The sequence below is a fragment of the Chanodichthys erythropterus genome, chromosome 5 (assembly GCF_024489055.1).
Source record: "Chanodichthys erythropterus isolate Z2021 chromosome 5, ASM2448905v1, whole genome shotgun sequence".
In the NCBI taxonomy this organism is placed as follows: domain Eukaryota; kingdom Metazoa; phylum Chordata; class Actinopteri; order Cypriniformes; family Xenocyprididae; genus Chanodichthys; species Chanodichthys erythropterus.
Window position 1 is genome coordinate 23098064 of NC_090225.1, and position 24418 is coordinate 23122481.

Genomic DNA, 24418 nt, shown 5'->3' on the forward strand with positions numbered 1-24418 from the left:
GCATAAACATTCACTCTTAATCTGGTACCTTTTTGCAGACTCTCCTCTCTTCATTAGAGTCCTCCATCTGAGTGCAGCTAAAATATGAAAAATGTACCACTTACTCCATGCAGATCATGAATTAAATGTGAATTAATAAAAAAAATTATTTAGAGCAACCGCGTGTGCACATCTTTCTATGCGTGACATAAAAATGAAAAGCGCGTGGGCGTGGACACGCGAGGGACACTTCAGCATTCAAACGAGGCAGAAGTGGAGGCAGAACAGCATCTCGTTTTGTTCGACCGTGGAAGCAGCACCCTGTCAAATAGTGTTACTTGATCAGAACACAAGGATAAAGCAGCGTACTCTGCTCCTGCGACATATTACCTCTGAGTGTTATGGCAAGAGGAGAGGGAGCCGAGCAATTCTCATCCGGTTTGTTACCTACAGCCAAAACCTTGAGTCAAGATGGAATCAAAATTGCTAAGGTAGGTTACCTGGTTAGGAATTAAATCATTGATATATAAGAAAATATATATTGGCTCCAACTAGGTAGGCTTCTCTTAGAGTAAATGGTGGGGTTAATTGATAAGGCGGGAGTTTAGATTGATGCTGAATAATGATTACAGATGCACGTGCCATTCGCGCGCAACCGTTATTTTATGCGGAAGAGCTTACTTGCTACCGACAAATGGCATTAATGTCATATTTGTAAATACAGAAATATAGGCTATCCCCATGGTCTATATTTGGGGATATGCATATTTGTTTCATATACACACTGGTTTTACTGAGGCGTGTCTGTGACGACCACGAAGAAAAGCCGGATTTAAAGGGGACGTGTTCATTTTAGTTCATTGACTTGAGAATAGTTAACCCAGAAAAAAGAGATTATTTACACCCCCATGTTATTCGTGTTTGACTTCTTTTTTTCCTGTGCAAAACAAAAGATGTTAGGTGGAATGCTGGGGACTGACAGCGTCAACTTTGTGATTGAATTATTCATTAAAAGTTACAGATGGTTTTGCACATTATTTAAATTTCACTATTATTTGTTTGCTGTTGTTGGCTAACTAATTACAAAAATGTAAATGTTGCCAGAAATGTTGATGACTGTGAAAGAAGATGACATTCACATATGTGACCCTGGCCTGGACCACAAAACCAGTCAGAAGGGAAACATTTTTTAAATTGAGATTTAAACATAATTTAAAGCTGAATAAATAAGCTTGTTAGGATAGGAAAATATTTGGCCGAGATACAACTATTTGAAAAACCTGCAATCTGAGGGTGCAAAAAAATCAAAATATTGAGAAAATTATTTCTTCTTCTTTATATTTACGGTAGGAAATTTACAAAATATCCTCATGGAATGTGATCTTTACTTAAAGGATTAGTTCACTTTCAAATTAAAATTTCCTAATAATTTACTCAACCCCATGTCATCCAAGATGTTCATGTCTTTCTTCAGTCGAAAAGAAATTAAGGATTTTTCTCCATATAGTGGACTTCAATGGCATCCAAACAGTTGAAGGTCAAAATTACAGTTTACAGCAATCCCAGATGAGAAATAAGGGTCTTATCTAGTGAAACCATCGCTCATTTTCTAAACCACCCCAAACGTATGTTTTAACCATAAATGCTCATCTTGAACTAGCTCTCTTCTGAATTCCAGCAGTGTAGATGCTGCTAAGTGTATTACTGCCCTCATTATGTCAAAGTTTGAACTAAATTTTCATATACAATATGCTTGTGCAAGTATATAACAATTTAGTTCAAACTTTGACCTGTGGAGGGCAGTAATACGCTTAGCAGCATCTACACTGCCGGAATTCTAATAGAGAATAATAATAAGAGAGCTAGTTCAAGATGAGCATGTAATTTTGACCTTCAACCATTTGGGCTCCATTGAAGTCCACTATATGTAGAAAAATCCTGGAACGTTTTTATCAAAAACCTTAATTTCTTTTCGACTGAAGAAAGAAAGACATGAACATCTTGGATGACATGGGGGTGAGTAAATTATCAGGAAATTTTAATTTGAAAGTGAACTAATATCATGTCTGGCACTGCTTCAATTCACTTTCTCTGCATACATTTTACAGTTTTTAAGTTTATTTTAAGTTTAACCAAGGCAAACTGCATAGTAAAATATTATTAATGCAGCAATTTCCCAACAGACCTTTGTTTCAAGATAATGTGCAGGTTTTCAACATGTAAAGAGACTGCAAATTTAATGTGTGTGAAGTTTAAAATCTCATCTATGACTGGTCAGCATTAACTGACAAAGCACAGACCACAACCATTTTTGAAGAACTAACCTCAGAGTCATCAGTGTCCAACGACTAATGCTAATGCAGTAATTTATGTGTTCTACACTAGCCAGAAGGATACAATAGTCAATAAGTGCACCTAGTTCAAGCATTAGTTGTTGACCCCCCTCAGCATGCTGAGCCAATTAAGGCCAAGCAATAGTAAGGATTTTGTTCTGAAATTGTATAGAAGTTTTAACTACACAGTTTTAATAATTCTCACAATGTGAGACCATTTCAGCCTTTTCCATTTAGAGGAAGTAGTAAAGTTTGGTTGCTAGTTTTAAATGTGCTGATGATTTATAAGCATATTAAAGCCATAAAATAAACTTAACTTTTAAGCAAATGTGCAAGCAGTCAGATTGGTGAGACATTATACTGTTAAAGGATTAGTTCAACTTAAAATGAAAATTACCCCAAGCTTTACTCACACTTAAGCCATCCTAGGTATATATGACTTTCTTCTTTCTGATGAACACAATCTGAGTTATATTAAAGGTGGGTTTCTGCCAATCTCATGTTAATCTTGAGTACCTATAGATTAGTAGTGCATCCTTCATATCTCCAAAAAGCCTTTAGTTTTATCATATTTATAAAAGATAGATACGCTGTTCAGAGTCTTTCCGAAAACAGCCGAGCACCTGGAGGCGTGCCGTGTGAGCGGAGCTGAAGAGTGACGAGCGTGTGCAGCTATAGCCGTAGCAATTGTCTGCAAGCTATCAATGGTCAGCTAAACAAATGTATTTAAACACACAATGCACCATTGCATTATCCATGGATAACTTTTGAATCACTATAATGAATATAGCGTATAGTGAATGATGAATAATGAATTTATGAATTCACTACATTTCGTGTTGTTTACATTATATGCACTTAGGTGCCTATTGCCAACAAAACAGGCATTTGATGCAGTTTTACACACCACCTGCGGCTGCAAGCTATCAATGGTCAGCTAAACAAATGTATTTAAACACACAATGCACCATTGCATTATCCATGGATAACTTTTGAATCACTATAATGAATATAGCGTATAGTGAATGATGAATAATGAATTTATGAATTCACTACATTTCGTGTTGTTTACATTATATGCACTTAGGTGCCTATTGCCAACAAAACAGGCATTTGATGCAGTTTTACACACCACCTGCGGTTTCCACTCATGACCGTGATCATTATCGCTGTGACTACTCCATCTTTCAGTTTCAAATTATCTGTGAATCCAGCGTAGAACTGGGCCTTGTTTATGAAACCATAAGGTTTCCTGAGGGTGTGAGTAGCCACAGAAAAACATGAGATATTCTCCATTCATTTTAACTTAGGGCTGGACGATTAATCGAAAAATAATCGAAACCGAAATTCAGAACCTCTAATCGACGTAATTTTCCCAATTCGGTTATTTCGTTTTTTTAATCCTGTTAATACTTCCCGCTTAAAAACATTACCGTGTGTGTAGCCACGTGACTCCGCCCCGTCCAGTCAGTGGCATAAAAACAAAACCCGGAGGTGAATGACGGTTCAACACATAGTGATGGCGCGTGAGCGGTGAGCCTTTGCGTCTTCACTAAACTTTGTCAGTCGTATTTGTTTTATGGTTTGGACATTCAAGCGAATTTAGACGATCAGATGTGTATTATTATATCGAGCTACCGTGCTCGTGCAGCTGCAATTTGGCATGAACAGTCATACAAACAGTAGCTGCGCAAAACGTGAAGATCGCGCGCACAGAGGAACAGAAACTAGTTGTCAGCGCTGTCGTGTGATTTATCACTTAAAGTAGCTTAGAAACTCAAAACATATTATAGCATATATTTTTCTACTTTTGAAGGAACTATTTACAACCCACAGCTTCACAATTAATAGAGAGACGGTATGACTAATTCACACACACAATCACTCTGGTAGCTACTGTGCTAATTTATCTTTATCTGATTTACAACGAGCAGAAATCTGCAAGAAATGTTACAAACCATAGATAAAATAACTGCTGATAGTGAGCTATGATGTCAGATCACTCTTTCAATCATATTTACAGTACAAACCTTGTCAGTGAACTATGAGGGCAAAAAAAAAAAAATAATAATAATAAAAAAAAATCGTTCATTAATCGTAATCGAGGTAAAATGTTCAATTAATCGAGGTTTTCGTTTTAGGCCATAATCGTCCAGCCCTATTTTAACTAATAAAAAAGTGATTGCAACTATCAGTTTCTATGGTTATTTAAATAACAAATATCAAGAGCGCATCAATGTAATGTGTGAGCACAAAACTCTCAGCTCCTCTTAACGCTGGGTTCTTTGGGAAGCTAGGCTGTCTTTCTCTCACAACCAAAAACACACTTCTTTGGTGACATTGTTGATGTCCTGAAGTCCTGTGACCTGTGCAGCGCTGCCGACGACTTCCGTAAAGCCGAACATGTGTTGATGGGTGTGCTCTTGCTCTCTTGCTCTGGTCAACATGTGCGTGTGTGCACTCTTCTGGGAGAAGTGCCGGAATTCAAGCAATTCTGACCCATCTGACGTCACACAGCCCCATACTCGTGGGGGGAAAAAAAGACTGCAAAGTTTATGAGGATTTGCAAGGGTTTTTTTTGGCACAGAAATACTCTGTCATGCGTCCAATTCGTGTTTTGAAACTTTGGCCATGTTTAGCATGAGAATCCAACTCTTTAACAGTGTAAATATGTCAGAAAACATGAAATAGCATTACCCCACTTTAAATAATATCTTAATGCATCTAAGCTTTATAATGGCAGTGAATTGGTCCAACAAGTATGAAGCTCAAGAAAGTGCATCCGTCCAAAGCAAAGCGTACTCCACACACCTTCTGGGGGTTAATAAAGACCTTCTGAAGCGATGCGTTTGTGTAAGAAAAATATCCATGTTTTACACGTTTAACAGTGTGTGCTGAGGCTCCGCCTTCACTCGCGTGGAGCGCGTCTCCGACTCATTTCATCTGTAGGGTTTGTTGAGGTAAGATCACCATGAGTGAAAACATGAACAGACTAGATAGCTGCTTTATAGTACAAAATGAAGTTTTGCTTGTAAAAAAATGAGGCACTGACATTGTTTTTCATGTTTGATACTCTAAAGCTGCTTGATTTTAAGCAATCCATTGAATAAAGTGCTGTATGAAGACGTGAACTGACTGGAGTGCTACTTTGCAGAGCTCGTGCTAACATTACCATGCTGTTATGATCAGACACTTTTCTTATGCTTTCTATAATAAATGTCGTGTTTATTTTGTTACCGAGAAGAAAGTGCACGGCACATATTTGCATATTCATCTAAACGTCGCTCTCAGCAGTGTGGGCGGCGTCAGATGTTTGATTACAGTATATCGCTGGTCACACAGTTCGAACTTTGTTTTACCCCTAAAAGACGTGCGTTTGAAGTATACTGGAGCCTTAAAGCTTGGGGTGATTTTTATTTTAAAGTGAACTACTCCTTTATTTTGAGGGAGGATTTTTAAATGCAGGTAGAAGAGTTAAAAGTACAGTTTATCTGTAAAGTCCCTGCAGATCCAGAGCAGAATGAACTTGAGGATCTTATTACTGCTGGACTGAAATGTTAAAAGCCTTCCAGCAGTTCTGAATGGTCTTTGATGCTAAGCACTGGGATTTTTTTGGAAAAAAAGAGCTTCAGATGGAACGTCACAAAAACACAAACAGAATCCAAACTAAATCAGCTCTTCCAGTTAGGACTTTATCGCGTCCTCTTGCGGTGAAAAGTTCACTGGTCTCTCATGGCTCTTGTTTTACTTGGTAAAAACACCGTCTTTGTCCATCCTTTCATAATATCCCTTTTTGTCCCCCTTTCAGCTCTCACCACAGCAGGAAAGGAAAAGAGCTCTGACTGTGTGGAGTAAGGTGTGTTTTGCAATCGGAGGGGCTCCATATCAGATCACAGGCACTGCCCTGGGATTCTTTCTGCAAATCTTCTTGCTTGATGTGGCACTGGTGAGTATACATATGTGAACACAGAGGATCTATACCACAAGACCTCAACACCTTCTGATTATAAAAATAAACTGGCTCAGCTATAATATTTCTTACTAAACCATATCACTACATATGTCTAGATAGAGTGGTGAGAAGATCATCTCTCCTTGCAATCATCAAAAAAAGCAAGTGAAGTGACCCAGAGCCGAAACAAGACAGAAAGAGAGCATGTGAGAGGGCAGAAAGCAGACATAAAGCTGTTTTCTTACTGTGTGACTTTAACGATCTTCAGCTCCAGTTCTCTTATTCAGAACTCCTGCTGCGTCATTATTGTGACAGTTTCCATAATGATAGTCGGTCAGATCTCCTCATCCAAGTCAGCCGAGCAAATGAAGAAATTAATATAGTGTGATATTGTTGAAAAACTATCCATTTAATCAAGTCAGTTTTATTTGTATAGCACTTTTCACAATACACATTGTTTCAAAGCAGCTTTACAAAGAAATCATTGTTAATATCCTCATGCCTTACAGTCACATCTGATTTAGCTGAATGAGGCTGATCGGAATATAGTTTACATTTTGCAACAATATAAACAACTGAGCAGTTGAGTTGGAAACATCTTGAAAAAAATGTCTTTCTCCACAAATTTTATATGTATGCAAATTGTATAATATCCAAGGTACACATTTCTAGTAATTGTGCTGTTAATTATCTTATTGTATTTTCCGAAAGTTTTGGAATATTTTTCCTCTCCCCACATTTGTCACTACCAGAACACAATAATAAATAATTTAATAAGAAGGCTTATATTGACCTATAAGATTTTGTTAACATCTACCTTGTAAATATGTTTTTTTAGTTATTTTTAACAATATTTCAAGTGTAATTTATTAGGTTTGTTGAATTTTGAATCCAAAATTTCTTTGTAAAAGGCATAAAGATTATCATACTGATTTCAAAGGTAAGGATTCATTTGAATATACATTGAACCAAAGACTATAATAACATCTTAGTTGATAATTCAATATACTTTATTTTTGACAAAACATCCCATGTTTCGGTCGTGACTGCACATTTTCGGTAATGTGTTGGTAGCGACAACATCACAGTACAGAATTTTAACTTGCATACTAAAATATATTAAAATATGAGTATTTGCATAACTGTACTAAAATTTTGTTTATTTCCACCAAATAAATGATTATGTGTTCCTTTTTGTCACTACCAAAACAATGACGACATGTTTCGTCAGAGGCGCCGCTAGCAGTTTTGGGCCCCATTCTGTACCAAACATACAATCCAACCTAGCTATCCAATATCTTTGTCTGCTATTTAATAATACTGACCTATTACTTTTGCTATTGCTTTTGACTACTAGGTATCAGTATTTAGTCAGAGACCTGCCATGGCTGTAGCTAGCAGATGATTAATTATGCAAATGTATATGTAATAGACAATTTAGACAAATATCAAATATTCATAGAAAATGCAACATTCTTTGGAAGCATGTAAGTCAAATTTTTGATGTATTCCGGCTTCCAATGACTTAATTGCTGACATAATTGCTGCACCATCAATTGTGCTAGCATCGTCCTTAACTAACTCTGAAGCAGATCTGTTGGAGCTTACTGAATCTGCCTTTTTCTGTCTTTGAGCTTTGGTCGACATTATCACGAAAGGCTAAAAATGTCTAGCTAGATAGTCTAGCAAGTGCTAGAGGTATTTAAAATTGTGCTGTATCAAGAATATAAAGTAATTATAGATTTATTTGCAGAGCTCCTGAACTTGCGACCTTACATGATGAACGCCAGACCGGAAGTCCCAAAAATGCAACATTCTTAAACAATGATCAAACATACATTATATTAAAGCAACACTATGTAGTTTTTCGACTTAAAAATAATGTCTCTAAAATTATTTCAGTGGTAGAACAACTATTAACCGGACGAATTCTACTGCAGCTGCTACCTGAGCAGCCTCCTAGTGGCTACAACCACACTCTGCAAGTTTCGTGTTTGGGTCGGTACACACAGCCCCGCCCATCTCCTGCCAGCGGAAGAGTGCGACCTGCTTTACGGCATACGTCACATATTTTACTCATAGCCTGGGTGGAGTAAGCCAGCCGCTAACAATAAGACAAAACTATCTAATATACAAGTCTCAAAACCAATGCCATGGCAGAGCCAGCAAAGAAACCAAAGAGGGTTTTGTCGGAGGAAAAAACTAGGCTAATATACTACCGTTCTTTTTGTCATTGTACTTTTAAATTCTGGAGTAATGATAAATAAAACCATGTAATGATATTTGTAGGCTAATTTACCTGGTCAGTGGACATGGTTTCCAAACGCAGTTTTTGCATTCGCCGTTTCCGTCGGCTTACAGCGACAGTATTTACGACACTGGTAACAGACAATTGCGCTTATCAACCACATGGGGGAACCATGAGCAAATGTTCCATGGTGTTGCTTTAAACCAGTGGTCTCAAACTCAATTCCTGGAGGGACACAGCTCTGCACAGTTTAGCTATTTTCATTTTCACAAGTTGAAATTTAGGGCTTAGGGTTCGGGACAGCTACCTCCCAATTTTATAAACCGCTCTGTCTATCCCTGTGGGATTTTCAAACAATCGTTTATTTTTTTATTCATCACACTGGAGTATTTGAGACTTTTAGAGAGCAGTGCTTGCTTGTAAATCCTACAGTAACTAATGGCCGAGTCTCTCTTTCTAGTTGGATCCCCTCAATGCTTCTGTGATCCTGTTTGTGGGTCGGGCCTGGGATGCTGTGACTGATCCGACAGTTGGGTTTTTAGTAAGCAGAACCCCATGGACACGACACGGACGCATGATGCCCTGGTATGTGGCTTTTAAAAATGCACACAATGAAATGATCCTGAACGTGAAATGTCCATGATACTATTTTCTAAATTCATGAGGAAATGAAATGAAATCTACTGAGCTGAACCTCTGGGAATGGCTGGGTTTTCACAGAGAGAAAGAGACGTATTTGAGATGGAGAACTGAGCAGTAGCCATGGTGATTGAGCCGAGTCCATCTGCTGCAGGAGGTTACTAGAGTATACAAGAGCACCACGTGGTGTAATTTCTCTGGGATTTTGCTGACTGCTCATTCATGCACTCAGATTTGTCATGAACACTACAAACCAAAATGAAAATAAAAAGGTTTATAGTGTTGTTTATCTTCAATCCCTATCAGTAATCCAAAAGAAAAGGCAGTACACGCACCCTCACACTCCATTAGTGGGAACTTACTGGTTCTCTTTATATACGTTCATTGTGAAACACTATCCAGCCTAGCAGTGCTGAGAAAATGAAAGTATATTTAATAAAATAAATTGAATTATTCAGACCTTCAAAGTGTTGTCACACCAATATTTAGGGTATGCAATATTAATACAGGCATACAAAATGAATTATGATTTAAGGAGTTCAAGTGAAATACAATGCAAATCTGTTTGAGGCGTGTGTGGGAAAATGGATGTTGAGGGCAGAAAAAACCTTTTGCCTTCTCATTGGCTCAGCAGACCACACCACCACAATTGACAAATCAGGATCCAAGCAGCGGTTTGCTGTGTCACACTGTTGCTGAGTTTCAGTTTTGAGTTTACTGTGCACATGATGATCAGACCACCCGTGCTTCCTCAACCACAATAAGAAAATTATTTAAAATATACATAAAAAATAAAAGTTAATGTATAAATATTTGCATAAATATAGATTTATAAAGAAATTATAAATATTTGGCAGTCACGTAGATGTGAATGACAGAAGGCTTATAAATATGAAAAACTGCATGATTTTTATAGGATGTGATGTATATTTTGATTAAATTCTGATAATAATTACAAAAATACATTATTTTATTCGAATAGATTTGACATTTATTTTGACAAATACTTTGTCAATTTATTGATGCAATATCGTGACAAATATGCTGTTTTCCCGCTCTGCTAATCGTCGGATGTCTGTAGGGTGTGCACTTCTTAAAATTCTGATGGCATGAAGATATTGGATTGGACATCTCTAGGGTGGCCAACCCCAGTAATAGACTGGGAGGATTTTACAGCTTCCTGTAGGACACTAACAATGAAGAACAGAGCAGCTGCAATAACAGACTGTGATGCATCTGTAGGACTGAATCAGACATTGATAAAGTTCCCCTCTGCGTCTCTTGCTGATGGCTGGTTGGTTCTGTTCAGTTAGCAACAAAAAATATTTTTGTGCTTTACAGCACAGTAATGGGTCAAATGGACGGTCAATAAAAAATAATACTGTGTCCTGAACCTCTCGTTCACAAAATTGGCTTAATTTTCAGATTGACATCACTGAAAGGAATGATACATTAACATTTATTAATTTAGTAGACCGTTTTACCTAGTCATGTATTAAAATTATGCTTTTTTTAATTCGAAAATAAAATGTAAAGTTTATTTAGCCGAAAACCGAAAATAAAGAAAAAGAACTGTATGCTGTTCAGGTTTTTGTTCTCTCAGGTGATAAATTAAGCCAGTTGTAGTCATTTATGAGCCACCTCTCTATGGGCTCGTTTACACTTGCCCTTAACATGCGACCTGTGTGTTCTGGTAAAGAGGAAGTCAAGGAAACGTTGTGATCAGATCTCAGTGTAATGTAAATACAATCTAGCCATTGTATCTGCATTCACAGGTCGAACATCACAGAAATCGCTGTACGTTGCTGGGTGTTTTTGCAGGGCAATCGAGGGCAGAGTACAACACGTATGCGAGTCTGACTCTCTAGTGACTACACCACTGAAGACATTTAAATTGTGTGTGTCGTTTTCTAATCTTGAGTGGCATTAGTGGGGGAAGATAGTGTAAATAAGGTTTGCCAACAAGCGTGCTAATTGCACTTAGTGTAAATACACTCCGAAAAAAAAAAATCTTCCCCTCGTGTGGGTACGGTTCAGTTCAGTACAGTATTTTTGTACATTACAGGGGGGGTATAATGCCATTTCATGTATTCTGACATATTTACACTGTTGGATTCTCATGCTAAACATGGCCAAAGTTTCAAAACACGAGTTGGACGTATGACGGAGTATTTCTGTGCCAAAAATACTCTTCCAAATCCTCATAAACTTTGCGGTCTTTTTTTGATTATGGGCCTGTGTGACGTCAGATAGGTTTAAATTCCTTGTACGGGCACTTCTGCCGGAAGAGCACGCGCGCACACGTTGTCCAGAGCGAGAGAGCGTGTTCAGCTTTACGGAAGTCATCGGCAAGCTCTGCACAGGTCACAGGACTTCACGAAATCAACAATGTCACCAAATAAGTGTGTTTTTGGTTGTGAGGGAAAGACAACCTTGCTTCCCAAAAAAAACAGCGTTAAGAGGAGCTGAGAGTTTTGTGCTCACACATTACATTGATGCGCTCTCGATATTTGTTTTTATAATAACCATAGTCACTGATAGTTTATTGGTTAAAATGAATGGAGAATATCTCGTGTTTTTCCGTGGCTGCTCGTGCCCTTGGGAACGGAGCTTATGGTTTCATAAACAAGTCCCAGTTCTATGCTGGATTTACAGATCTTTTGAAACTGAAAGATGGAGCGGTCACAACGATAATGATCCCGGTCATGAGTGGAAACCGCAGGTGGTGTGTAAAACTGCATCAAATGTCTGTTTTGTTGGCAATAGGCACCTAAGTGCATATAATGTAAACAACACGAATGTAGTGAATTCATAAATTCATTATTCATTATACGCTATATTCATTATAGTGATTCAAAAATTCTCCAGGGATAATGAGATGGTGTATTGTGTGTTTAAATACATTTGTTTAGCTGACCATTGATAGCTTGCAGATGATCGCAAAAGCTGCACATGCTCGTCACTCTTCAGCTCCGCTCACACGGCACGCCTCCAGGCGCTCGGCTGTTTTCGGAAAGACTCGGTACAGCGTATGTATCTTTTATAAATATGATAAAACTAAAGGCTTTTTGGAGATATGAAGGATGCACTACTAATCTATAGGTACTCAAGATTAACATGAGATTGGCAGAAACTGTGTGTGATACCCCTCCTTTAACAGGATGCAATAATAATATAGAATGTATATGATTATATTTATTAAAATTATTAAATGGATGCCACCTTACTCTGTGTCTACAACAGCCGTGATGTTTGTCAGCTACTTGTCCACACTAAACGCAACAAATTGACCATTGCAAAGTGCTTGGACTACATCAGAAAGAGAACGGGGAATCCATTTACTGTCGGAGATTTGACTTGTCATGTCGTGCGCCATATACAGTAGACAAAATCAATGATTATAATGGGTTCTGTTGTCTCTCATCGTGACCCAACACTCGCGTCCACTGTAGTCATGGTGTTATTGGGAGAATAAAAGCCCTCCCTGCACCTATCCTTTACCTTGCCCAATTTGTATTATTATTAAACATTCATTAGGCATTTTATTTCCACTTTTTGAACATTTTCTACACTTTTATTGAAGATAAATGCCTTTCCTATGTGATATCTGATTAGAAAAGGGAGAAGAGTGAGCTCGGCAAAAAGCCGATTTGAACCCGCATCAATCACGTCCAAAGCTAGGTGTGCGAGTCTGACTCTCTACTGACTACATCACTGAAGACATTTAAATTGTGTGTGTTGTTTTCTAATCTTGAGTGGCCCAACCAGACATTGGTGGGAGAAGATAGTGTAAATAGCTTTTGAAAAAAATTGTTTCTTCCCCTCGCTTGGGCCCCAATTGCACATGGGCCCGTGCCCATAATGCCCATTGGATAATCTGGTCCTGGGTACGGTTCAGTTCAGTACAGTACAGTATGATTCAGGATGGTAAACTCTGATCCGGCTTGCGTTTCCACTGCTAACAGTACCCTTACTTGATAGGCATGGTGAATGCCGGGAAGTAGCGATCAACGTCATTCTCACGTGAAGAAGAAAGTGACAGTAAACATCAATGGAGGACATACAGCAGCTTTTTTGAGCGAAGGCTGCAAGGAAAAACAGCCAAAAAATACACATAGTGTTGCAATGGTGTGTTGCCATTCACCTTGTTGCACGTGCAAGTGACGATTCTCTGTCAACCAATCAACGGTCTGCAGTGAGTGTAGCTCCACCCTTTTGGTACCGGTATTATTGGCACTACTGTGCTAGGTACCCCAACTGAAGGGTCCCAAAAAAGTGGTATGGTACGGTTCAGAATTAGGGTTCTAATTCACAACTTCTGACTATGGAAATGGAAAAAATTGCGTACTGAACTGTAATGCTCAGTGGAAATGATCCATTTCACTTCACTTTCACTTAGTGAATAAAGACGACATTATAATAAGATGTTTTTCTTTCCCTCTGTACACACTGCTGTCGTTGTCGGTCTGAACTTTCGATTTCAGAGTGTCTGTTAGTGGTCATTGTTTTCTTTGAAGACTCATCGATGGGATTAGTGGCCAGAGCTTTGGAATGAAGTGGTGTGATTAGAAATGCTTTTCACACCCCGACAAACTTCCGCTGGGTCTGTTTACCCAGGCAGCAGGCGCCTTTGTTAAGAGCAACAGGGGAAAAATCAGTGATCCTCACAGAGATGAGGTTCACATTCATTACCTCACTTAACCTCATACAGATGAGTTAATGCACACGTTGTACACACCCTTATGACCGTAGTGAATCTCAGAGATGCAGCGAGCAGGGATGCTGTGTTGGATTTTTGCATAATTTTTACTGATCGGTTCTATTGTAAAAACAACTAAAGCTGAACATCTGCAACAGGCCTGAGTTAGTACAATTAGATGATGATGATGATGATGATGATGATGATGATGATGATGATGATGATGATGATGGCTTTCTCTCTCTGCAGGATTCTGGTGTCTACCATACCGGCTGTGTTGTGTTATTTCCTGATATGGGTGGTTCCGCCTATAGAGCAGGGAAAGATTATGTGGTATCTGCTCTTCTACTGTCTCTTCCAGACTCTCCAAACAGTTAGTACATTTAGTACATTAGTACACACATTTGTAGTTCTTCAGGAATTAAATGTAACATTCACATACTGTGATGCTATATATTTACATACTTACATGACAACTACTTGTCAATCATTTGGACACAATTTGCTTTTCTCTTAGTAATAAACTTCTAAATGTTTATGCTTAAATGTTTCAAATTAGGTAGGAATTAAACTTTTTATTCTTTAACTAATATTTTAACTACATTAAATGTATTAAACTTTTGCCTTGATAAACCCCTAATTACTCCTTGCTTATCAATAGTTAGTAAGTTAGTTAAGTTTAGGTATTGGGTAGGATTAAGGGATGTAGATAAGGTCATGTAGAATAAGGCATTATTTTTGTGCTTTATAAGTACTAATAAATATCCAATATCCTAGTAATATGCATGCTAATAAGCAACTAGTTAATAGTGAGAATTGGACTCTGAAGTGTTACAATTTTATTTATTTATTTATTTTTTTAATGGACGAGTAGGACTGTATAATGAAGGAAAATCAGATTAAAGCCTTGCATACATGGGATCTTATGGTTTAAATCATGTACTCATACTTCCATTATGTTATCATTTTAATGACTTTATTAGTAAAGTATAGTAGTAAATCAGAAGGTGTGTCCAAAATTTTGACTGGAGTGCATAATAATTGCATTGTTACATGCATATTTATGGCATTCTGTTGTGAGCCAGCAATGAGTAACTGTGTGTTTGTGTGTGTTTAGTGCTTTCATGTGCCGTACTCCGCACTGACCATGTTCATCAGCACTGAGCAGAGTGAACGAGATTCAGCCACAGCGTACCGTAAGAGCATTTACACCCTTTAATGGCTTCATGTTGCATTCAGCTACATAATAAACACAAAAAACACACTGCATCTGTAAAATAAACTAGCATTTGGGATTGGTAAGATTTTGTAATTCTCTTATGCTCATATTTGCTGGCCCCAAACTTTTGAATGGTGTGTGTATGATGTGTGACGCCTGTTTATTCCCAGCATTCACAATCTGACTGCTTCAATGACATATATTCTGTTTTTCTCTCTCTCTCTCAGGCATGACTATAGAGGTGTTTGGTACAGTAATTGGCACTGCCGTCCAGGGGCAGATTGTGGGCATGGCCGTCACCCCCTGCACAAATCTAACCAATAGTTCCAATCACTCTGTGCAGGGCAATACCTCTCAAATATTTAATGAGGTAAGAGGGTGTGGTATAAAGCAGAGAATGGTTTCAAATCTCATCAACATTCTGCACATGCATAATCATATCTTCCTCTCTTTTACAGAGGCGTGCATATATGATTGCATCTGGAGTCATAAGTTTGATCTATGTTCTGTGTGCTGTTGTGCTGTTTTTTGGAGTAAGAGAGCAGAACAGTGAGTTTGCATACGCATTCACATTATTCACACTGAGTCAAGATACAAAGTATGGAACACAAAAACATTCAAATAAAACAGTAAGCGAGAGGCCATGACCGTGATTTTACAGCAAGGTAACAGTGATATAATGGTAATAGTTATGTTATGGTTAAATTTGTTCATTGATTAGCTAATGCTTTAGGTATAATGATTGAACAATGAACAATACTTTTATAACGTTTATTAATCTCAGTTAATGTTAATTTTTACATATACTAACACAATGAACAGTAGTATATTCATGAATTAACATATAAATTAATAAATGCTGTTTGTTCAGTGTTCTTGATACCACATGCATTAGCTAATGTTAACTAATTGAACCTTGTTGTAAAGTATTACCTATATAATAAAATATTCAGTCAATTATCTTAGGCCCCATTTACACTTGTGCATTTTCATTTTAAAACCCATACGTTTTGCTACAGTTATGACTGTCCTTTACACTACTCCAGCGCTTTCTAAAAATATCCTGGCTCTTCCAAGCTTCATAATGATAGTGAATGACATTCTTCATTCTGAAGCCTAAAAAAGTGCATCCATCCATCATACAAGTAATACATATGACTCCAGGGGTTAATAAAGGCCTTCTAAAGCAAAGTGATGCGTTTTTGTAAGAAACATATCCATATGTAAAACTATAAACTATAATAACTGGCTTCTGGCAACAACGGCCTATAGAATAACATAAGACGCGTCACTCGTATTATTATGAATGGGAGAAAGTGCAATGCGCAATATGGCGGAATAAGTCCCGCCTTCTAAATAAGAGCCAATCGCCGACTGGTAAAGTCATTGCGTCACTTCAGCGGCCGTTAGAAGCTCCGGTTTCTATAGAAACAGTCAGATGCGCGCCTCCGAAATGAGGCACAAGAGACGCGCATTTAGGACTGCGCATGCGCATTAGCTTGATCCAGCCTGGGAAATATCGTTTTTTGTCATGATTCGAGCATTTAGAAACAATATTAATGAGACGATTGTTGTCAAATTTCATTGGTGATTTCAAATATGAAATTTAATCGAAAGCTTGGTAAACGGCTTTAGAGAATTTGATGTTTCCCAATTCAATGTGATAGGAGCTGCACTTGGATTCCCGAGAGTCGTTTCAAAGATGGCCGCCGAGTGAAATTACTTGTCTTAAAGGGACTTAGTTCCGGTCGAAGAGTGACCTCTGACCTGACGCGTGATGTACTGACGAATGCAGAAGCGCAGAAGATGGAGCAAAACAAATCACCTGTCATGAATTAGAAGTCTAAAATGAGAATTTTTAAAGGTGATTTATCTAAGAATTACAGCTAGTGGTTGAAATGGGTACTGCAGTCCAAATTCAAATAATTTTTTTAAAAACGCATTTTGTTTTGCTATGGTTACACCTGTCATTTACACTACTCCAGCGCTTTCGAACCTCAAAAACAGATTTTCGAAAAAGGTTGCAGAGCCCATTTTAGTTTGAAAAAGCCGGGTTTGCTTTTCAGTGTAAACGGACCAAAACGGAGACCACGATGGCATGGCTGCCCACGTTTTCTCTGCGTATCCTTGACAACCGTGTAAACAATAACATGGAGACTGAACTGCAATCTTTGCTGGCTTTGTCATTTTTAGCAGCCATTGTGCAGTTAAACTCTGCGTTTTTAATACTGCAGCTACCTACATGTGCAAGAGGCAACTGTTTACACTTGTACACACATGCCCAATATGCATGAACGGTCATGTGACATGCGTTTTCGGTCATGTAGCATGACTGATGTGCACTCCTGACATAAATTAATAAATTACTGTTAATGTGCATTTTTTTTATTGTAAAACATTGTTCAAATATTGATGCTGTCATCAGTTGAATGAATGAGTGTTACATCCAGCTTATTTACTTCGATCCGGAAGACACTCCTACTTTTGACACAAGGCCTCATGAGGCGTAGCAAAACTTGTGGATAGACGAAGATCTTTTCTGAAACGCTGTGGAAACGCCAGTGCAGACGACAATTGTTTTGAAATCAGACTAGTGTAAACGGGGCCTTAGATATTATTAATAAATCTAACAATTCTTCTGTTGTTTATATAGTAGTTTAACTACTATTAGGCTTTTTGTCAAACTTTGACCTAAAATATTTACTTTAAAGTCCCTCCTGAGATAGTTATATTTAAATAATTTAGCAACACATTTCATTGTCATGGTTTTCTGATATTTAATCTTTTTATTAAATGTTTATTTAAAAAAATGATTTTTCATTTTACATTTTTATGATTGAATTATTAGCTTTTCATCAATTGATCACAAACCCCCTGTAGTTCCCTCATGAACCCCTAGGGGTTCGCAAACCCCAGTTTAGAAAACCCTGCTCTAAACTGTAGGCTGTTTACGGTCATCAGAAAACCATTTTTATTAACATCGAATGTGTGTTTTGATGCATTTAATGATTTTCCTCCATCTTTTTCAGATCGGGTTGGTTTAAAAGCACAGAAGCATGTGTCATTTCGGACCGGTCTGCGGCTGGTAATAGGTCACGGGCCATATGTTAAACTGGTGCTGGCCTTCCTCTTCACTTCTCTGGCTTTCATGGTAATAAAAGCACTTTAGAGATGCATTGAAAACATGTTGATGCATGTCTGGAAATGCTGAATTGTACTCATTTTAATTCCTGATTTATGATGAGCGATATCTCAGATTCCACATTGTTTACAATGTGGAATCTGCGATATCTCTCATCATAAATCAACCATTTTTCAGGCCATGAATGTCTGCGATATGTATAAGTGAAAGCAGTTTCTGGAACTGACCATGACACACCTCTTTTACAGTGATGGGCTATGAGTGTTAAAACAAAGAGCCACACACAGAGAGAGAGGCTGCCATGCAAGAGATTAGGTTTAGAATCACAGTACGCATTAGGACAGGACTGCGGTCAAAAGTGAAGTTCAGAATTGGTTTGAGATTGAAGTTGGTCTTGAAATGAAGACACTTTATGGACAATAATCATCAATCATTTGATGGAATCTCATTTGGTCTGTCTGTTTACTTTCTCAGCTGCTGGAGGGAAATTTTGCTTTGTTCATCAAGTACACGCTGGGATTCAGAAAGGATTTTCAGAACATCTTACTGGTCATCATGGTGAGAGTGTTTTCAACCGACCGCTTGAATAAGTGTTTTTCTACGCTTCTAAATTGTGTGGTTTTGGGTTATAACAGCACTCTCGGGTTTGGATGAGGTTAGCAGTATCCATAGTGATGAAAGGCATGGATTTTTAGTTAAGATGCAGCATGACTTTGAGGCGACAGAGAAAAGACTGTTTTTAACTTCAACAGTGTGTGCAGATGCACACTATGATCTCACGCTTGCATAATATGGTAATGAGGTTTTGTGGTGGTCAGGCCTAAATAAATGTTTGTGCGATTTGTCTTCTCAGCTGTCTGCCACTATTACCATTCCCATGTGGCAGTGGTTCCTATGCCGGTTTGGGAAAAAGACTGCTGTATACATCGGCATCACAGTGGGTATCTGATTCTGGTGTTACGTTAGTGAGAGATGTGTGTGATGGCAGTGATGATGAATCTTGTGTGTGTGCATGTGTTTTTAGTGGGCGGTGCCCTTCATGATCCTGGTGGTGTGTGTAGAAAGTAATCTCATCGTGTCCTACATCGTATCCATCGCAGCTGGTGCCAGTGTGGCAGCGGCCTTCCTCCTGCCCTGGTGAGTGTTTGTCTGTGGTGCACATAACAAAAACATTAAGTATCAGAGTGTTTTTAAGAATCTTTAATCTATAGTAGTGAAGAGGAGAGAGATATAGGTAGGTTTGGCATTTGTTAACTGAAGTTGTTCTGTAGTCAAAGAGAAAGGTGTATTTCAGGACGTTTATTAGTTGAAATTGAAAGGAAGCATCTATAACAAAAGGCCTTTAGAAATATGACTTCTCATAAACAAAACTGAATTATTGAGGAATATTTACATGTATACATTTGGCAGACACTTGCTAGTTGTTATACATGGAAATCAAAAAGGGATAGTTCACCCAAAAATGAAAATTAACCCATGATTTATTCACCCTCAAGCCATTTTAGGTGTATATTATGAACAGATTGTGACAGATGAACACAATCTGAGTTATGTTAAAAAATATTCTGGCTCTTTCAAGCTTTATAATGATAGTGAATGGCACTCTTGATTTTGAAGCCTAAAAAAGTGCGTCCATCCACCATACTAGTAATCCATACGGCTCCAGGGGTTAATAAAGGCCTTCTAAAGCAAAGTGATGCATTTTTGTAAGAAACATATACATATGTAAAACTATAAACTATAATAACTTGCTTCTGGCAACAACGGCCATATGCGAGTCTAGTTTCGGTCGAAAAGTGACCTCTGACCTGACGTGTGACGTACTGACGAATGCGGAAGCGCAGAGGATAGAGCAAAACAAATCACCTGTCATGAATTAGAAGTCTAAAATTAGAATTTTTTAAGGGTAATGTCAGAGGATTTCGATATAAGAGAAGAGGAGCTTGAGTTTGTTGCACAGCCCTGTTTGGTTGAACTGCGAGAGGAGTCTACTCTTACCTAACCTGGGTCAAAAATGGTCTTCGGTGGTGGCTGACGGATATGGTCATCCACACAAACAGTAAAAAGTACCCTACCCATGTGATCTGTAAGCCTAGTAGTGACAATAAATTACCTGACACTCTGTAATCCTTTCTTGCCCTCTTTGTAAGAAGAAAAGATGCTGCTTTGCTAGACATGATAATTATTTTGGTACTTGTATTAATAATAATTAATAATCAATATTAAAAAGTAGCATTAAAAAGTTTAACTATGTCTAATTTTCTACCTTAATTGAATGCACCTAGCAAACAACAACTTGCTTTGTTCTGGTTTCACCAGTCTAAACTAACTGATTTTAGGCCTAAAGTTAATTTACTACACATTGTCATATAAATAACCTCAAAATACTGTGGATTATTAAGGCTAAAGCTTACTAACCACTCTTTCTCACATGAAACATGTGCTGCGTTCCAATTCGCCTACTTATACTACGCCCTAAAAGTATGTACTCTTTCTGTGAACAAAAAGTACTTACTTTTGAGTGTGTAGCAAAAGAGTAGACAAGCTTTGGGACATACTAACACGTCATACAATCGCGTCAATTCTCTCTGTCGCATCCTGTCACTGTAAACTGGCCTGTCAATCATCTTACATCCTCCACATTTCATTTAGTTAATTTCTTACCGTATGAGAGAAATGCAGCACGTTGATCTGCAGTCGCGGGTCTTTCATGTGGAGAACTGTCCTCATATTAATGCATAATGCTTTTAAAAGTTAATGGCCATTCGGATCTTTATAAAAGTCCACATTGGTATTTGCAGATGAAAAATAACACGGGTAACATTATATATATATTTTCTATCAGGTTAAACTGATTATTAGTCACTCAAATCTCTCAGAGTCGATTGCGCGTATCCGCCATGTTTTGTAGTTTTTTAACACTTTTTACTCGTATTTGTAGTTCTGAACTGAATCCTCGTCCAATGCGCAATGGGTTGTGGGCAATATTAGCCTTTATAGTGTGCACGGATCCACACTTCGAAAATCTACCGGAAATAGTAGACCATCCGGGGACTTTTGGCACACTCTTTTCAACATACTATGCTTTGGGACACACTTATTTTAATCTCACATACTATTTAGGATGGATAGTATGGACATTGGAACGCAGGGATGGATTCAGTCTTCTGAACTTTTAGCATCGTGCCAGTTGATTTAGATTAATATGTGTGAGGGACATAGCAAAAGACAGTGCTTAGTTTGAAGATAGAGAGAGTACGCATGCACGAGGGAGGAGCTCTCTGCTCGTTAAAATGCGCCCTATCATAAGCGCAGAAGTCATCTGCATTACTGCATAAAAATCACAATAACTGTTCAAACAAAGCTTTGGTGGGACAAAAATTTGTTTTGGCGGCCGGCAAAAAATGTTCAATGTAGGAAAACCCCTTCCTAAGCTTACACTACAATTTGCAATTTGCATATGGCCGTTACCAGAAGCCAGTTATTATAAAGTAGTCAACCTCTGAAGTGGATCAAAAAAAAGTTCAGAGATGTCCTAAGACAAGAATGGGTACATCATGGGATAATTTTCATTTTTGTGTGAACTGTCCCTTTAAGCAGTGCAACTATTTTCATGTGCTCCTCTCAGTCACAAGAGTAAATTATATACATCCCTGAATAAATAGTCATATGAAGTTTGATAGTTTCCTAGATTGAGTTAATATAATTTAACACATCTGATCCCATATAGACTAATATGAGAGACAGGGTGAATTTAAGCATTAAATGCCAAGTTCATAATTTCAGTCATAAAGGTGCTTCTGTTTCAGGTCCATGCTTCCAGATGTGGTAGATGATTTTAAAGTCCAGAATCCTACCTCTCAAGGCCATGAGGCTATTTTCTACTCCTTCTATGTTTTCTTCACCAAATTTGCCTCTGGAGTGTCACTTGGTGTATCAACACTATCATTAAGGTAGCTCTTCTTCTTTGCATCTGTATTAAAAAAGCTCTTTCATGGTTTTGTGACAACAGATCATGATCTGGGTTTACATTCTGGCCTTCATATTTCATTTTCCGTCTCTTTAGCTTTGCAGGTTATGTGACAGGAGTTTGTGTTCAGTCTGATTCAGTGAATCTGACATTGAAGGTGTTGGTGTCCGCTGCTCCTGTGTTACTTATAGCTCTGGGGCTCCTCATCTTTAAAACGTATCCCATTGATGAAGAACGCAGACAGTACAACAACAAACAGCTGCAGATGCTGCTGCGGTAGGACATACACTTATGATTCTATCTTTTTTTTTTATACTGAGATCTTATAAACCCTTGGGTTAAAAAAAGAGTCATGAATGCCAGTTTAGTCATGTCAGCAATTTGTAGTGTTGAACATAAGAGTAATTGTATTGTTTCTCACCTGCAGGAGTGAGCTAGAGTCTGAGATGGAGGCCTTGAAGCCTGATATCACAGCATGAAAAACCAGCTTGACTGTTCCTGCTCTGGCCTGCAGAGGGCGCCAAAATACATCTTAACCACTGCAATGAGGAAATCTATCAGCTGAACTATAAAGACAGAACTTTCCTCACTCAGCTGGTTACTCGGAGCAGTAAAGGATGGAGGCGAACCCTTATATATCTGCACTACTGTCATAACAGCTACATATTTGTACAAACATAACTACAAGGCACTATTTGCTGCTTTCAGTAAAAGTTTCAGCTCTCCCTGGTCAACAGAGGGAGACTTGTAAGATAAATATGAGGTTCAGATCTACCATCTACTAATACATTTTGTTGCAACTTTTTTTTCTCATTTGAGATGATGGATTCATATTTTGGATTTTGAATGTAAAAGAAATGTTGAGTTGCAGTTGTTCGAGGACATATTTCCTCAATGCGGTGAAGAATTGTTGGTTTGTTTTTGCACTGGGGGTAAAACATTAATAACAGAACAATTTCTTTTTTCCATTTCTTTAAAGAAGACCTGAAATCGATGTGCTTGTGTGGGGCAGTTTATTAGCCTGAGGAAGATGACACTTTATTGTCTGCATCAATTTTTTTTTATGGTTCTGTATTTATTTATAGTGCCTTATATTGAGTAAGAAAATGAAGAGGTTTTCTAAAACCTGATTAAATGAGATTATAGTATTTAACAAGTAAAATTAATTCTACTACAGTAACAGCTGTGCAGCTGTGCCAAAGAGTCAATAACTAAAGGAACATTTAGATTAAAAGTTTTAATGTTTGTTGGTGCAGTTTTTTTCAACATGAAATGTCAGTGTTTTCTGTACATGTTTGTGTTTTTTCTTTGGTAAAAAAGTGATCGTGCACATAATGAGGCAGTCTAGGCTGTTTCACAGACTGAATTTAAAGATGGTACTTTAAAAATTTCTTCCACACTGAGATCTTGAGTGATCTGGGCGATGGGTCATGTGTTAAATAGCTGTCTGTGATGTTAAAGACCTCCAGTTTATTTCTCTGTAAATGATTAAATGCAAAAATGTCTGTTCAGCAGAACAAAGCAGCTGTAGACTTATAAAGTTTTATAGGGAGATTACTTTTTTTTGTCAAAACCACAAACGCCACCAGAACATTACACAACTACAAAATGTACAATATGTGAATATATTATTTTATGGGCTTTATAAACATACTGACAATTTATATTGTGCTTATTAAAAATGTGTGTCTATTGTAAATACTGACAAAAAAAAAAAAAAACATAATTATGTAACTGAACATACAGTGAATGTAACGTGTAGTTTATGCTATATATTATGTGCAAGAAAGAGGTCAAATCACATTACTTTCTAACATTGTAACATTACAATCTAAAAACGTTTTTTTTTAAGCAGAAGTTAAATTCGCTAAACTAAAAATGAAAATAAATAAAAGCAGTCAACAATATGTCTCACAGTGATCTCACAATGTGAGGTCACAGTGATCTAGAAGTGTAACCTCATAGCGCACTCCCTGTGTGCTCATACTATGGCCACAATCTGAGATCACCACAGCTAGACATTTTATTGGACGTGGACTCCAACATTGCTCAGATGCATAATTTTGATTGAAAATGAAAATTGGGTTGACATCTAAACATTTGTTTGACGTCAGGCTGCAAAGTAATTAAACAACTTCAAAAACAGCATTAGCAGCTTCACTTAGGCTGTTACACACCAGATTATTTCTGTCATATGTGTACAAAAGATCTTATTTAGATTAACAGAGGTTTAGATG

General features: G+C 37.8%; 1 protein-coding gene across 1 annotated transcript; it reads left to right on the plus strand.

The window, feature by feature from the left end:
- The first annotated feature begins 265 nt into the window (after nucleotides 1-265).
- mfsd2aa (MFSD2 lysolipid transporter A, lysophospholipid a) lies at nucleotides 266-23600 on the plus strand. The gene is made up of 14 exons (XM_067385389.1): nucleotides 266-470; nucleotides 6121-6258; nucleotides 8973-9097; nucleotides 14100-14223; nucleotides 14968-15046; nucleotides 15297-15439; nucleotides 15528-15618; nucleotides 18099-18220; nucleotides 18686-18769; nucleotides 19065-19148; nucleotides 19236-19348; nucleotides 22021-22164; nucleotides 22278-22457; nucleotides 22609-23600. The coding sequence occupies exons 1-14, from the start codon at nucleotides 381-383 to the stop codon at nucleotides 22658-22660; spliced, it is 1569 nt and encodes a 522-aa protein (XP_067241490.1). The 5' UTR covers nucleotides 266-380; the 3' UTR covers nucleotides 22661-23600.
- Nucleotides 23601-24418: the final 818 nt, after the last annotated feature.

Bases quoted from the DNA above. Each gene is read 5' to 3' on its own strand.
- mfsd2aa (XM_067385389.1), top strand. From the start codon at position 381: ATGGCAAGAGGAGAGGGAGCCGAGCAATTCTCATCCGGTTTGTTACCT. The intron at 471-6,120 runs GTAGGTTACCTG...TCCCCCTTTCAG, and splicing joins ATGGAATCAAAATTGCTAAG to CTCTCACCACAGCAGGAAAG. The intron at 18,770-19,064 runs GTGAGAGTGTTT...TTGTCTTCTCAG, and splicing joins ACATCTTACTGGTCATCATG to CTGTCTGCCACTATTACCAT.